This window comes from Xiphophorus hellerii, chromosome 14, assembly GCF_003331165.1.
Source record: "Xiphophorus hellerii strain 12219 chromosome 14, Xiphophorus_hellerii-4.1, whole genome shotgun sequence".
Taxonomy (NCBI): Eukaryota; Metazoa; Chordata; class Actinopteri; order Cyprinodontiformes; family Poeciliidae; genus Xiphophorus; species Xiphophorus hellerii.
The window spans coordinates 2,281,325-2,298,516 of record NC_045685.1 but is presented as its reverse complement, the minus strand read 5'-3'; the positions used below and the strand labels follow the sequence as shown (position 1 = coordinate 2,298,516).

At 39.8% G+C, this 17,192-nt stretch overlaps 1 protein-coding gene across 1 annotated transcript; it reads left to right on the top strand.

The window, feature by feature from the left end:
• The first annotated feature begins 9,729 nt into the window (after nt 1–9,729).
• mpdu1b (mannose-P-dolichol utilization defect 1b) lies at nt 9,730–16,454 on the top strand. The gene is made up of 7 exons (XM_032582246.1): nt 9,730–9,882; nt 11,023–11,088; nt 11,991–12,123; nt 12,211–12,296; nt 13,407–13,525; nt 14,147–14,257; nt 14,787–16,454. Exons 1-7 carry the CDS (start codon nt 9,756–9,758, stop codon nt 14,925–14,927), a joined length of 783 nt encoding a protein of 260 aa, XP_032438137.1. The 5' UTR covers nt 9,730–9,755; the 3' UTR covers nt 14,928–16,454.
• The last annotated feature ends 738 nt before the right edge of the window (nt 16,455–17,192 follow it).

Sequence of the window (17,192 nt, the reverse complement as noted above, 5' to 3'; positions counted from 1 at the left end):
TGCAGACTCTGAATCTGGGATCAGAAACCAACGCTGGGTTCTCTACAATGTTTCTAAAATTGCTTAATATTCAACATCTTACTGATGAACAGGTAAAATTTCAGCATAGGATTTTATGGCAATGCTTGATTTGTTATTGAAGGACCTACTCACATGATGTCTGTCTCTTTATTCTGTGTCCTCAGGTGTCCCCCCGTTGCATCAGGAAACTTCATCTCGGGATTTCCAGCAGGATTTTCTGTGTCCCTTCAGTCCTCTGTGTCTTCTCTCTCCTGATTGGTCCAGCGCTGTTGTCTTGTCTCAGTGATGCTGAAGAATCAACACATGATCAGACACACTTTCCTTAATCTCTGTCTAAATAACAGATCACTGAACCAGACTCTCTGATCAATTCATAAACATGTCCTCACCATTTATAAAATCTACTAGAACCAGTAGATCAGCAGGTCCTCTACTCTATTCCTGATCCTCCTTCCATCAGCTCAAACTCATCAAAGCTCTGCTGTTATGAAAGGACTCAATAAATAAAAGAACACACAAAACAAAAGTGTCGGTGAGGAGGAAGTACAGCAGAAAATAGGAAATAGGTTTGAATATTGACCTCAACCTCCTGCATGTTAAAAAATTGTTGTTGTGTCAAAGTATATGTCCTTACATTTTTTTTTAACTGGGTTCTCTTGTCTTCCTCCATCTGACTGGTGGTGTTGAAGGTGGAGATTTACAGGCTGACGAGATCCAACCTGAAATGATCAGAGAATCAGAGATCTGCCACCAGTATCATGTGAAAGTGGAATGCAAAAACTTACAAGCAGTGTGAAAAACAAGTGATCCAGAAGGCAGGAACCACATGGACAACGATGAAAGGATCCAGCGATGAGCAGCTAAAACCTGAAAGATTAAAAACTGGGAGACTGGATTAGTAGAGAAACAGGACAGAATAATTCACTATATTGGAGAGCAGCGTGTAGGGAAGCATCACTATTACACCTTGAAACATGGGGGAGTTGAGAGGAAAACACAAAGATGAAGAAAAGCCCTGGTGCAAGGCGCTACCTAAGACTTCCTCAGTCCTGTCAGAATCCTTATAATCTAAAATACTAAATCTAGCAGCGGAATAAAGAAAAGCCCCGGTGCAAGGCGCTACGTAAGACTTCCTCAGTCCTGTCAGAATCCTTAACATCTAAAATACTAAATCTAGCAGCGAGATAAAGAAAAGCCCTGGTGCAAGGCGCTACCTAAGACTTCCTCAGTCCTGTCAGAATCCTTATCATCTAAAATACTAAATCTAGCAGCGGGATAAAGAAAAGCCCCGGTGCAAGGCGCTACCTAAGGCGTCCACAGGCTTGCTAGAAACCCATTGGCTTTAATAAAAAACATGAGAGAAATGATGATGTCCTAATATGACTTCCCAAATAGGTCTTCAGTTTTTACGGATCCCAATCTAATCAGAGTCACTTGACGAGACGCAGTGAGGTCTAAACCAAACGTTTCTGGAACTCTCTCTTGCTGTAATTCCACTGGATGTTGAAGGTATTGCTGCCTCTTCTGTGTCCACTTCAGCCTCCAACCAGGAACAGAAGCTAGAGGGTGACAAAGTTCACCATCAATCACAGTGTGTTGATGGTGAAGGGCTGAAAATGCGGGGTGACAGAATGGGATCCTCATATGGCATCGTTGGTGGGAGACTGAAAACACTGGGTGACAAAATGGGATCTTCATAGTGCATCAATGTTGAGGGACTGAGGACGGGGACGGGGGATGAAAAAACAGGACTTTTACGTGCCATTATACACGAGGGACTGAGGACGGGGGATGACAAAATAGGATATTCACATGATGTCCAAGGTGAGAGACTGAGGACAGGTGGTAACACAATGGGATCTTCATCATAGGGAAAGGACAGGACACTATACTAGGTCCTCTTGGCGGCAAGCTCCTCTTCATCATAGTGTGTTGATGGTGAAGGGCTGAAAACGCGGGGTGACAACATGGGATCTTCATAGTGCATCAATGTTGAGGGACTGAGGACGGGGAATGGCAATCCAGGATCCTCACACGACTTCCAAGGTGAGAGACTGAGGACAGGTGGTAACACAATGGGATCTTCATCATCGGGAAAGGACGGGACACTATGCTTGGTCCTCTTGGCGGCAAGCTCCTCTTCAGCAACAGTGTCCCTAGGCCTCTTGGCTGGGAGCTTCACTTCAGCAACACTGTCCCTGATCTTCTTGAAACCGTCGCCCCTTTTAGGAAGAGTGATCTTGGTCCTCTTGGCAGGGGGCTCCTCTTCAGCAACACTGTCCCTGGTCACAGATGTCACATGAGCCGCGTCCTCTTTCAAACCTACCTGATGACTAGGTTTTGATGGTGAGTTGTCCTCCTTCGCAGCATCCACCTTCTTCGTTGTTCTCCTGGCACGGCTGGAAGTCAAAGAAGCCATGTCCTCTTCCAAACCAACCTGATGATGTTGCAAGGTACCAATAGGTCTGGACTTCTCTGGACGCAAAATGGGCTCTTCCTGCGAAGTACAAGGAGCCATGTCTTCTTTGGGCTTCCGAGCCACCCCAATGTCTTGTATGTATTCGAAATTTTGGGGAAGAATCTCAGGCAGCTGTGACGCAACATCGGCCAGACTACTGTCACCGGAGCCCAACTGATCAACCGTCGATTTCAGAAGTTTCAATGCCTCTTCAAGCACTCCTATGCCCCACAGAAATTTAATGTTTGGTCCAAGGACCTGGACAACCCGAAATCGGGATTTAAAGTCCTGGTCTCCATTACCTACCTCGTCTTCGCTCGAGCTGGTAGTAGAGCTACCATTGGAGCTGGTAGTAGAGCTACCACTGGAACTGGTAGTAGAGCTACCACTGGAGCTGGTAGTAGAGCTACCACTGGAGCTGGTAGTAGAGCTACCACTGGAGCTGGTAATATTGCTATCACTGGAGCTGGTAGAACAGTCCACAAACTGCGGAGAAAAAACTGGGGATGAAAAAACAGGACTTTTACGTGCCATTATACACGAGGGACTGAGGACGGGGGATGACAAAATAGGATATTCACATGATGTCCAAGGTGAGAGACTGAGGACAGGTGGTAACACAATGGGATCTTCATCATTGGGAAAGGACAGGACACTATACTTGGTCCTCTTGGCGGCAAGCTCCTCTTCATCATAGTGTGTTGATGATGAAGGGCTGAAAACGCGGGGTGACAAAATGGGATCTTCATAGTGCATCAATGTTGAGGGACTGAGGACGGGGAATGGCAATCCAGGATCCTCACATGACTTCCAAGGTGAGAGACTGAGGACAGGTGGTAACACAATGGGATCTTCATCATCGGGAAAGGACGGGACACTATACTTGGTCCTCTTGGCGGCAAGCTCCTCTTCAGCAACAGTGTCCCTAGGCCTCTTGGCTGGGAGCTTCACTTCAGCAACACTGTCCCTGGTCACAGATGTCACATGAGCCGCGTCCTCTTCCAAACCTACCTGATGACTAGGTTTTGATGGTGGGTTGTCCTCCTTCGCAGCATCCACCTTCTTCGTTGTTCTCCTGGCGCGACTGGAAGTCAAAGAAGCCATGTCCTCTTCCAAACCAACCTGGTGATGTTGCAAGGTACCAATAGGTCTGGACTTCTCTGGACGCAAAATGGGCTCTTCCTGTTTGTCAAGTCCAGATGGGAATTCTAGTGAAGTACAAGGAGCCATGTCTTCTTTGGGCTTCCGAGCCACCCCAATGTCTTGTATGTATCTGAAATTTTGGGGAAGAATCTCAGGCAGCTGTGACGCAACATTGGCCAGACTACTGTCACCGGACCCCAGCTGATCAACCGTCGATTTCAGAAGTTTCAATGCCTCTTCAAGCACTCCTATGCCCCACAGGAATTTAATGTTTGGTCCAAGGACCTGGACAACCCGAAATCGGGATTTAAAGTCCTGGTCTCCATTACCTACCTCGTCTTCGCTCGAGCTGGTAGTAGAGCTACCACTGGAGCTGGTAGTAGAGCTACCACTGGAGCTGGTAGTAGAGCTACCACTGGAGCTGGTAGTAGAGCTACCACTGGAGCTGGTAGTAGAGCTACCACTGGAGCTGGTAGTAGAGCTACCACTGGAGCTGGTAATATTGCTATCACTGGAGCTGGTAGAACAGTCCACCAACTGCGGAGATGAACTATACCTCAACTCCTCTCCATGGTCTTCAGAAACCGTGTCGGCTTCATTTAACCACAACTTACCTTGTTCCTTACCATTATCAGGATGTCCCTCCAACATTGGGGATCCATCTGCTGGAAGCGCCATGGTATGGGCTGTGAAGAAAAAAAACAAAGCAAAAAAAGCTATAATTCTGTATCTTGAAAAAATCACAAAAGTCCAAAGCAATGTTTAGAGGGAACACTGAAATCCCAACAATACAATAACCCAGGTTTGTGAATGTGTTTGTTTTTCTTGAATATATTTAATTAATTATCAAATAAATAAAGCTTATCTTTAGTCACACAAAAAAACAGCAAAAAACACCATTTTACATAAAAACCAGAACAACTCTAAAACTCAATGATCAAACACGTATAGACCATCACCACTCAGACAAACAAACTTGCAGCTTCATCTTGGTACCAATCAATCATTAAACACAATAAATTAAATTTAGATTTATTGGTAATTCATCTCTAGCCATAAACTCTTAAACATTTGGAAACATAAATTAAAGAGCTATACATTGTGTTTATGACTTTTTAAAGGCTAATGAAACACTTGTAATCTTAGATTGTGCCATTAGTCTGAATAAAATAAAACCCTGCAACAAGTTACTCATTTTACCTTCTATAACAACCCATCCTCACAAATCTTTGATGCTACAGGTACATTTTATCATTCTTAATAATAGCCAGGGATAAGATACGTGATCCATTCATTACTATTATACTTAAATCACTGCTTACACAACTATAATACTTTAAATGTATCAAAGGTTTAAAAAATATGTTTCCAATAATAATAATAATCTGATAAACCAGGAAAAATAATTAAAATAACAATCTGCATCCCTTATAGGTAAAAGGTAAAGGTAATTTTATTTATATAGCACATTTTCAGCAACAAGGCAATACAAAGTGCTTATGTGTGCATGATGCCTCAAAGTCTTATTATCACATGTTAATATTCCTCCAAATGGCTCAGTTATGGCTGAAGGTAGTGTTATGAAATAAATTACATCAGTCTGAAGATCATGGCTGCACACAACCCAGCAATAAACTCAGAGGAATGTTCACACAATTATATTGCTCCAAATGCTTCTTTCAATATGACCATCTCCATGGAGACAAAAAACATCAACAAAATGGATTCTCTAAAAGTAATTCTCTCAAACTAAAATAAAAAGTTTTCCAATCACCACACCACTATTAATATTGCAGACTCTTTCTGAAAATGTAATCGGCGTGAAAATATATTACAGCTCCAAACATGCAAAGGACCAACACAGCATTTCGTAAACAACTAATTATTGAAAACTCCTCTTTCTTAGAAAAAGCAAACTAATAAGTTTAAATATAAACTAAACTACTTAGAAATAATACAGGAGAAATATATATCTAAAACATTTCTAATATTCAAGTATTAAGGTTTTATTTCAAGCAACGTATCCAAGGAGACCAAATGTGTTATTGAGGCATTTTTTGAAACCTGGACCAGGCACTGACTTCTTATTCCAAAGATCTGAATAAAACAAAACAGATCTTCTAAAACCAGAACTAACTTTTTAAACCACATAAACCGTGTCAAACCCCCACAATCCTCCAAGATTTTAACTAACAAATGAATCACAACTGGACCAACTGAACCTGAGATGATTGTTTTTCTAATAAATTTTAACATTCACTGTTAACATTCAAGTAACTTCTGAAAATGATATGTCACTAAAATGCAATGGAACAAAAGGCTGTTTTTCTGGTCTTGAGTAATTACAATAAACTAAATAATTTAGTTACTTTGTAAAATCAACAGGCACACATTGATTGTTCTTTAATGATTTTTTATAAGAATAAAGTTGTATGTTGTTATTTAATCAATGTATCCATGGAGACTACACATACCACATTTTTCAAAAAGCTGGTTCCAAAACTTCTTTCAAACCAAAACAACTACAAACAGCATTACTGACATTTTCCAAAATGTCAAATAACTAGCATATGAATCACAATACAAATTCAACTAACTCACAAATATGTTGCAGCCCAAAAATGCAAATTATGCCTTCCTAAACAAAGAGCCAGAATTCATCAAAGCTGACTTTAACCAACTCAAATAATGTTTTTTTTCCTTTTAAAATTACTTCACTAATTTGACTATAATTCAAACTAAACACACATATTAAAGTCTATCATTAAATAGGAGGAGGCACATGTTTGCAAAGTGTTTCTTAATTTTTTAGTGAAGTCATTTTAAATAATGTCACCAATGTAGCCATGGAAACTAACACACTTACAATGCTTATTACTGGGGCGACAGTGGTAGGAGTTTGCCCTGCAATGGCCCGCCTCTGTCGTTGTGTCCTTGAGCAAGACACTTCTCTCACCTTTAGCTGGAGTTTATTCCTGGCACGATACAACATCTGTGGCTACAATCCATTAGCTTATTATCATCAGTGTGTGAACGAATAAATGAATGGACATTTTATGTAAAGCGTCCTCGAGTGTCCTAACAAACCGCTAGTCTGATGTGATTACCATGGAAACCAAGTATATTTGTCAAGGCATTTTTCAAAAAAAAAAAGTAAAGGCCAAGAATCTGCCTGTTTTTTCAAACCAGCATAACAATTTTTCTCAAACACTAGTGTTAATATACCAGGCATTTATCCATAAATGTCAACAGGCTAACACATAAGTCACAAAACAATTTAAATTAATTCACAAATTTGTTTCACCCCACAAATACAAAAGAGACCTATATATTTCAAAGAAGTCATCAAAATTTCATAGAATTGGACACCAAAGTCATCAAACCTGAAACTCTTAGACAAAAAAACAAACACACCAACATGTCCCTATCTTGAAAAAATAAAGAAACTAAACAATTAAATTATTGGCTATTATAAGGGTAAATACTATTTTTTAAATGTCTTTTAAAAATAATATTAAAGGCATTTCATTTTGCGTATCCATGGAAACAATGGAGTGTTTATCACGCATTTTTCAAAAAATAACGGTCAAAAAACAAGCTAATTTTTCAGGAATTTGACGTTAATTTAACTAATTTGACTATAATTCAGTAAAATACATATATTTCTTAAATCACTACATCACAGTTTAACATTCCTGACATTTCCAGCGAAATTCAGCTAAGAAAAAGGCTCATTAGTTAAGAACGATCTATGCTAGCAAAGAATGCTAATCGTCTTTTTTTCTACAGCAGTCAGTATTTCTTTAAAACACACACACACAAACACAAAATAAACTAAACAAGTCACTAATATCTTTGTAATAACTTGCTTTCGTTTATTAAAAATAGTAGAAGAATGATTTTAACCTTCCAGCTGTTCACCCTGCTGGTGCTTCTCCTGGCCAGGAACCGTCTTTCGCAGGTTTGTTATCCACGGGCTTCTTCAGCAAGTGCGTATTTCAGCAAGTGCTTCTTTAGCAAGTTTTGCACAGCAGACTTCTCGACAAGCTCAAACCGTCCGAGGCTTTAAAGGCTCCTTCAGGCGTCTCTCTCAAAAGTCCCGTCGCAAAAGGGGAAGAATTCAGAAGGTCAGCGTCTTTTATAGTGTTGAGCACGCTAACGTCGTTTCCATGACTTTCATTGACGAATGCACGCACTGGTGCGTCAGAGAAATTGGAGCGCAAATAACGCAGATAATACAAGTATCGCGTTGTCTTGTTTATCACTCCGTATGCTGCCACCTACTGGCCAACCAGTCTAAGTTCACAAAGACATTTATAAAACTTACTACTGGTGCGACATTATATTTCTGCTTTCATTCTTAACTATGTCAGTTTCTGACATGGGAAACTTTTCTCTGCCGTGAAGCCTAGATTGGAAGAAAAATTCAAATTCAAAATTCAATTCAAAAATACTTTATTGATCCAAAAGGAAAATTAAATGTTGTAGCTCATCAATTCAGATTCTTCAAAGAGTTATTGTAGATGGCTGATTGCTGTTGGCAGGAGAGATCTTTTGTAGCGGTCTGTATTACAGCATTTTGAAGAAGCCTCTGACTGATTATACTATGTTCTTTCAAGATGGTCTCATGAAGAAAATGGTCAGTTACCCATAATTTTCTTAATTTTATGAAGCATCCTTCATCATTTCTTTCTTCTCTCTCCTGATTGGCCCAGTGTTGTTGTCTTGTCTCAGTGATGCTGGAAAATCATCACATAATAATACACACATTCCTTAATCTCTGACTAAATAATAGATGATTGAAAGAGACTTTCTGATCAAATCATCATCATGTCCTCACCTTTTCCACAATCTGTTACAACCAGTAGATCAGCAGGTGGAGCAGGTCTTCTGCTTTAATTGTTGGTCAGCTCAAGTCATGTGACGAGTTGACAGAAATTAAATAAAGAGAAAAGACAACAGAGTTAAAAAAGGGAATATATATCAATGTTGAATCAACCATCATCTAACTTTGGATCTACATGTACGTTTGTGTTGATTTTATATTGAATCTAAACTGAGGAATAAATATTGATTCATCAATCAATCAATCAATCAAATTTTATTTGTATAGCACATTTCAGCAGCAAGGCATTTCAAATTGCTTTACATCATTACAAACACAGAAACACAATGCAACATAGAATCAACAATCAAAACACGACATTAAGTCAGGTTCCATCAATAAATTTGTAATTGATTACATTTCAAATACAATTCTAAACAGGTGGGTTTTTAGTTGAGATTTAAAAGAAGTCAGTGTTTCAGCCGTTTTATGACAATTCATGACAACATACTGTATATACTGTTGACAGAGACATACTGCTGCTCATACTGTGCAGAGCTGCAGGTGTGTGTGTTAGAATCATGGCAGCAAACCAGCAAAAGGCAAAGAACTTTGCATGTCCCCCCCTCGCCCCCAAGCTGACAGAATGAGTCGAGTATTGCTGTTGGATGCAGGTAATGTCAGCAAAATGATGACCAGCTAATGCCAATATATCTAGGTTCAAAAGTAGGTAGTACTGGTTACATTTATTGAGTAACTGTTTGGGGGAAAAGAGTAGTTTTACTGCACTGTGCTCTTTTCTTTTATTTGAATTATGTTATTATTGCTATTCTTACTTGAGTAGATTGATTATGCATTTAAAAAAAATAGACTTCAGAGATTGGAAACATTGGATTCTTAGATTTCTGCAACATATGAGCTAATGTTTACAGCCTTTTTATTTATTTACGAATGAATAAACATGGTTATATTATTTGAAAGGTTACATAAAGGTTTGTTTATGTATTTATATTAAAGTAAAAACTTGTTTACTCTGCCCCATAAAATAAGCCAGGCTAATTATAATAAGCTAATTATAATTCTATTCATTGGTTACAATTAAGTCTTTTTCTTTCTTTCCTTTTTAAATTGGGACATTTACATTAAAACGACTGTTTAATGCAACATTAAAATGAATGTTGCATTTTCCTTTTCAGCCACACTATGGAAGTTCCTACAGCAGTGAGAAGTTCTAGCGGAACCTTTGTATTTCACTGAAACTGCCGGAGACTTGTGACCGTAACACAATCAAGAGTAACGTCATCGAACATGGCAGACACGTCAGATTATCCGAGAGGGGAATCATTTATGGATCCTTTCAGGGGAATATTAGTGGCATATTTTATGCCAGAAAATTGCTACGATAAGTTCTTTCTGGATTTCGACTTTCTGGACGGTGAGTGGTCGGTTTCGTCATTTCCTGCGGTCAGTCCAAGGTGTCTCGTGAAGATGGTGGCAATTAGGTGTGAAGTATTCCGGGATTTATTGCAAAAAAACATGAACGTGTCTGTTCATGTTTTTGTTTAAACACCACACATGCAGACAAGTTCCTCATTCAGTTGCGGGAGCATTCAGGGAAACCTGCGCAACCGGAAGCTCACGTCACGGCAGTTTAAACACCGCAGATTAGGAAATGAATGGGAATTTAAAACCTGGAAATTGAAATGCAGTTAAAAAAAGATATTTCACTCTCCGTATGAAAAGACTAATGTGTTTTCTCTCTGACATTAAATCAAACCAGACTTTTCCTGTCTTAAATCAGTTATACCTAAACTATTAATACTGTACATGCTAAATGGATTAATGATGAGGGATTTATAAACAACTTTCTTCATATTCAGAAACGTGCACGCGCTTCCTTATTGAATGACTTCAGGCAAACATTTCTGACTGCCTTCTGCAAGATTGTCAGAGTAGTTTCTCAGATGGATGCAGGCTCTGCTTCTTGTTGAATGTTACGTTTGGATTAATCTCTCCATCATTTATCAGTTTTCACTCCATCTACTGTGTAATCTGGCAAACAACTCCTACTGTGCCTCCATCCATAAGCCAATAGGGGCGGCATGATGCCAGACACTTGAATAATTTTCATCATTTGTTCACTTTCGTCTTTACCAATACGGTTTTCAACCCAGAGTCCCTCTGCCATCTGACCAGCAGAGGGCGACGTTGACCTGTCCCTACTTCTTTCCAGGACTCTATTTGGATGCGTGGTGAAGTGAAACCAGGCCTGCAGGGTTGTGATGTTGTGAATAATGTTGTTCTGCTACAACATGGATTCATTTTGCTTTTCACTTCATATCCTGTGGTGCAAATTCAGAATGAGATCATCCTGGTCTATAAGCTGATATGGAGCAGCTCTAACCCAAGCAGAGATCTACTTCCATTTAATCCAGTTTCATTTACTGCAGTTTGTTTATCTGGACGATTCCGGGTCAAATCAAATGAATGATTATCTCCTCTCTATCTGCTGTGTTCACGTATTTTATTCCTCTTCCTTGATTTGTATTTTTGTTTGTTTGTTTGTTTTAACCAGTACCATGTCTGAAGATTGCACTGAGCAAAGCCCTGGGGATCGCCATCATCCTGGGATCAGTGCTGGGTAAATCATTTCTTTCTCTTGCTCTTTTTATTTCTGGCTTAACCCATAACTGTTTAAATAAAGCTGAGTTGTTTCTCTCCTCAGATATATTTACAAAAATATTCAACCGATTAATTATTCCTGTGATTAATTTAGATTGGCGCTAGAGTTTGATTTTGAATTTAAATAAAGCTTTTTTGTGACATAAATATCCACTCAGACATTTCAGGGTAATTTTGGGATACCTTACGGCTGGTCCGTTTTTCTGTTCTATTTGTTCTCTTTCTTTTTATTTCTTTTCTTTTTTCTTTTTTTTTTTAAATAATTAATTAGTTTTGCTGAGAAGCAACCCCAGTGATCGTCATGGCAGCCCAGTCCTTCTGTCCTGATCATTCCCAGCCTGATGGGCAGCAGGGAGAAGAATAAATTCATTTTAAAATTTAAAGGCTTTTAGCCTCCCGAGGTCGATTTAACCTGTTTTCTATTTATTATGCAAACCTACAATAATTTCTTTTTGAAGCCCAACACATGCTGAGGATGCCGTCTGCTGGAATGACAGCTTTACGTTCAGGTTGGAAGGCCTCCCTGCCATCACCCTAATCTTTAGCGCCCTTCACCGGTTCTAGAATAGATTCAAGTCAAGGTTTTAGCATGGCTGGTCCAAAACGTGAATTTTTCAGTCAGAAGAGTCTAAATCTAGCGGCTAACGCCTCCTGACGTCCACCAGCGCTGTCCTCTGCATCCGTGTAAATCAGACGTTTTTCTTTCTCATCTGATCTGAACCAATTCACATCCTTTTCTTGTTGGTGCTGCTTAACTTCGGTTAGGTCCTCCACTCATCTAGACAAAAATGGATTTAGGATCTCTTTAGATAAACGTCCTCTTGTGTATATCTGTAACATTTCTGCTTCCACTGTTCACAGTGAAATTGCCTCAGATCATAAAACTGATGAGAGCAAAGAGTGCAGAGGGGCTGAGCTTCAACTCTGTGCTCCTGGAGCTGCTGGCCATCACTGGAACAATGGCCTACAGCATGTCCAACAAGTTCCCCTTCAGGTCTGGACCTCATGCACTTTAACTCTGTGTTGCTTATCTCTGCTCTTTGGTTTGATCGTTGAAGTAACGTGCTGAATGTGGCCGCAGTGCCTGGGGTGAGGCTCTGTTCCTCATGCTGCAGACGGTCACCATCGGCTTCCTCATCCAGCATTATGGAAGGAGAACCGGCTTAGGTGAGACCAGACACACTGTCACAACTGACTGGTACTGTCCTCTCATTGTCCTAAATGGGTTCACTGCAGTTACTACTGATTGTGGTTGTTTGCTGTTGACCAGTTACACTGGTCAACAGCCAAAATAATGTCTGGGTTTTTCATCTGTTTTAGGGTCATGTTGATGTGCTGAATCCTAAACTCCCATTGGTTTTGCTCAATCAGGTCAACTTTCTGAACTATGGAGCAACATGAGCATCAAAATGCAGGACTTGTTCTCACATCTGGAGAATCTGATCAATGAGTGATGAGCAGGAGGAGAGATTCCATCAGGACAGAACAGAGACGGAGAATTTTACACAATGAAGACGTCATGTTCAGTTCACATGTACTTACATTTATCAGTGCTTATTATTCAATCTACGGAAATCCAAGTTTGTAACATTTAATTAATGAAAAAAAAAAAATTCTCCTGAAACGTTTTTTGGATGAGAAATATTAACAGAAATGAACTGATAATGTCGCAAAAATGTCATCAGTTTAGTCAGAAGATTGAATTTCTCTAAATCAAATTAGAATAAAAACTTGACCTGATTGAGAAACATGGGTGTCACTTTTGGATTCAGTGGTGCAAAATAGTCCTAATTCAGTTGAAAAAACATAGACAACTTCCAAAAAATATTTCTTTGTAACCCAGTGTTATCGATCTTTAAAAAAATAAATAAAACAACCTGCTAATACAGATTATGGTCAAAACCATCTTTTTTTCCATCTGCAAAGTTACTAAATATAGTGAAAGTCACTAAGTTGGCAACAGTGGTGTGACTATTGTTAACAGCTAATAGCAGAGCTAAAGGGGAAAGTGGCTGATTTTCAGACCTTTACTACGGTTGATAAGATCAGTTTCACATCAAAGTATCGACTGATGGCTCAAAATGAAGGACATCAGATAAATGGACTGGCCGACATGTCGGTGCACTGCTGGTAGTGATAGTGGCTGCTGTGTATATGGATAGATGGATTTGGTTAAAGTGTTTAAAACATTTCAAATCATGGTTAAGTTCATTAAAGATACGGTCAGATAAACACCAAACTGTTAGACATTGAGCTAACCGTCTACGTGTCTTCCAGGTCTCTTGTTTCTGGTGGTATATTTCCTCCTGCTGGGCGTCCTCCTGTCTCCAGTCACTCCCATGTCGGTGGTCACCAGCATGCAGGCCTTCAACATGCCAGCCATCATCATCGGCAGGGTGAGCAAACCCTTCATGTCTCTCTGCATCACACTGCCTGGCCTCTATCATGCTGACAAGTAACTGACCTGGTATCAATCGTAGCTATCTGAGTTTTCTGAGTTATTATTTATTTATATATATATATATATATATATATGCATGAGTGGGACAAGCAGAATGAACAGGTATGAAAAGCAGAATAGTTTGAATGTCAGGTATAAGTGAAGGGATGACAGCAGGAAACCGGCTCACTGCAGCATCTGCAGACACAAGGCTGATTATAGAGGCACTGATGTGAACATTTTGGTTAATATTGATACCTTATAATAATTCTGCTGTTATGGCCAATAACCAATATTTACTGATAGTATATACATTCCAGACACCCTGAGAAAAAACCGACCACACTGCTGACTTCACCACTGCTTCTCTGCTTAAGTTAAACTCCCATAATCCTGTGCTGCGTCACTATCAATGTCACGTGACCAAATCTCTCCGGAAGGAAGGCGGACATGCATAACGGTTGTTGATATCGGCCCAGTTTTATTGATCAGACCGATACGATGCGTTAATAGCGACCCTGGGTCGATAGCGATGTTACTGCTAATGTCCGACTGACTCTGACTCTGACCGTTCCAGCTGATCCAGGCTGCAACCAACTTCCGTAACGGACACACGGGCCAGCTGTCTGCCATCTCCGTCTTCCTGCTGTTCGCCGGATCGCTCGCTCGGATCTTCACCTCCCTGCAGGTGAGAACAGGCTCGTCCTCCATCTTTGTTCCTGTACTGAACGGAGGAGCAGAGGGAGATTCTCCATAAGCTCATATTACACAAGTTGAACACAATTTAGAGCCTGTTTCATCACCGGTGTATTTTTTCTGAGTAGTGAATGTTTTGTTCTTAAGTCAGTGACTTGATGCTCTGCTGGGTTTCCTTAGATAAAAAGTTAAAAAAAAGTAAAAAATTAATAGAAATTTATTTAATATCAAAGTAAAGCATGCATAGTGTGGTACATTACATTAATGAATGAGAAAAATAAAATGAAAATTAAAAAAAATCACATAACAAACAAAGAAACAGAAACAAAGTATTAAACTTTTTAATCTACTTTGAATAATTAATAGAGCATACTGTACTGTTTGATAACTAGGATCAATGGGAATGCACGTCGACTGAAATGATTATTATTATTATTGTAAAGTGCATTGAGACGACATTTGTTGTGACATTTTTTGCTATGGAAATAAACTGAACAGAATCAAATGTTGTCTTCTCCCAGGAAACCGGGGATTCGCTGATGGCTCTGACGTATGTCATATCCTCTACATGCAACGGCATCATCACTCTGCAGGTCCTCTACTACTGGAACAGCAAACCTGAACACAAGAAGAAGAAGAACAAGAAGAATAAGAGGGAGTAAACAGCCGACAGCTGTAGTGTTGTTTATGAGAGGTTTTTCCAATTTCTCTTCTTCAAAACCCGAGGAGCTCACAGACAGCGAGCGGAGCAGCACTAACGTCCCATTCCAGGAAGAGATGAAGTTTCCAGACCAGAGTGATGATGTGTAGCTCCTGGCTACATGACTGTCAGCTGGGGTCTGGACCGCTCTCCCATCATCACCCAGTGATCACATTCCAGGGAAACATTCCTCATCACGACAACCTGTTCTGACGATCAGGATTAATAAACGCAAAAGTTCCGTGTGAGCTTCTATGTCCGTTTGTTTTCCCACGTAAAATCCAATTCTGATTTTTTTTTATGATTTTTTTTTTTCTTTTGTTAATTGAAATCTTGATATGTGCTGAAAGAGTATGAATATTCAATTTCCAAATAACTGGAGCTGCTGCTGCAGTTCCAGCCAGTTTTTCTTTTGAATCTGAGGTAAAAAGCTTTAGAATCAATGAACTGAAACCACGTCTGCAGCGTTTCACACGCCGCCGCTCCGCTGGCGTGTAATCAGTCCCGACATCGTTATGTGCAGTAGAGGAAGTTCTGCGTTGGAGAAGTCGTAAAGCAGAGCCGACTGCCAGGAAGTGAATCATCAAACTGAAGTGGATCCTGAGTCCGGTCGGTGAAAAGACCGGTTTGGTTCTGACCCAAACACCTCTGACTGATTTATGATCTACTGCACTGCTTCAATATATGAAAGCATAATTGAAATTGATCTTATTGCCGTTTTTCCCAGTTTCTTTGGTGCTTTTCTAATTTAAATTAGTTTTTTTTTTGTCCTATTTATTTGTGTTACCATGGAGCTCAGTCTGACAGACAGACAGATGGATACAGTTGAAACCAGAAGTTTACATACACTACAATAAAACAAGATACGCATTTTAAACTTTTGACTTTGAAGAAAGTCATAGAAATGGCCTTTAAACGTTTTCTCTCATTCTGGCATTTAGCAAATACAAGATTATTCTGATTTTATATCGGCAAGAAAAAAAAAAGTGAGATTCTGATTTCAACAATAGATCCTTTTACTCTCTTCTCTTATTTGATGCATTAAATTCAATTACTACTTTATTTTGTCCTTTATTTGCAGCAAACTCTTCCTATGTGAATTTCTGTAGATATTTCTTTTTTCAGCTTTTTCTTGTCTGATGGATTTTTCCCGTCCGAATTCTAATATACCGAGATCATTTTTGACTGAATTGTGCATTCTTTTATTGGACCTAAATTCAACTCTGTTTTTTTAAGCAATGCTTATTTCTGTCATTTACGTGCATTGTACATGCGTTGGTAGGTTGATGTATTGCAGATTCAACCTCACTGTGTCTAGGCTGAACATTTCTCCATGGGTTTTTATGACACAGCTTTCCCAGTGGCAGCATTCCTCTAAATGTCCCCGTCTTTCTCAGCAGGATCTGTTTCTAATTCCTCCTCTCCTACCTGCCAGAGTTTTCACTTAAGAAGGAAAACAAGAGCTGCTCATGAATAAAAGTTTAACCTAGGAGAATCTTCCATTGAGATCTGTTCACTTCAAACAGGTTATGACCGGATTGTCTCCTCAGTTCGCTCTTTGAAATCCCGTCGGTGACTACTACCCTTTCCAGCAGACGAAACTCTCACAAACACTGAGAGTGACCACCGCTCTTTGTGGACTCCTAAGTCACTCTCAGCACATCCATGGCAACCACTTGTTGAAGCTTCACTGCCTGTTGCCGGGCAATGTGATGTACTGGAGCAGAAAATCCCTCCATTGACATGCTCTCCGCCTCCTTTGCGCTCACCCTTCTCCCTGCCTCATCCCTGCCCTCCCACTGACCACTGTCAAAACAACCCCAGTTTGTGCTCCCCTTCAGTGGGACGCTGGACAAGTGATGCATATTTTTAGATCTCCCCCTTCTTGTCACAGCACAGCCATAAAAAAAAATGATGTAAGGAAAAATCGCATAGATTCTTTGGATTCTATCAGAGAGGGAAAAGCTGACAGTGAAAGTACAAAGTAATGTTTCTGCTCCGAACATGCTGATGACACAGTTCTGTTAGTTTAAATTCATCTTCCAGTAAAAAAGTATTTTCAGAATAGCCAGTTGTGTCACTTTCTAGGTTATGGATGAACTTTTGCCACAAGTTTTCACTCTATTTTTTTAATTATTATTATTATTGAAACAGGAGCCTTCTAACACTTGTGATTCTAATTCTGACAAATAAGTAGCAACTTATTTGTTGTTAGTTTACTGCTATA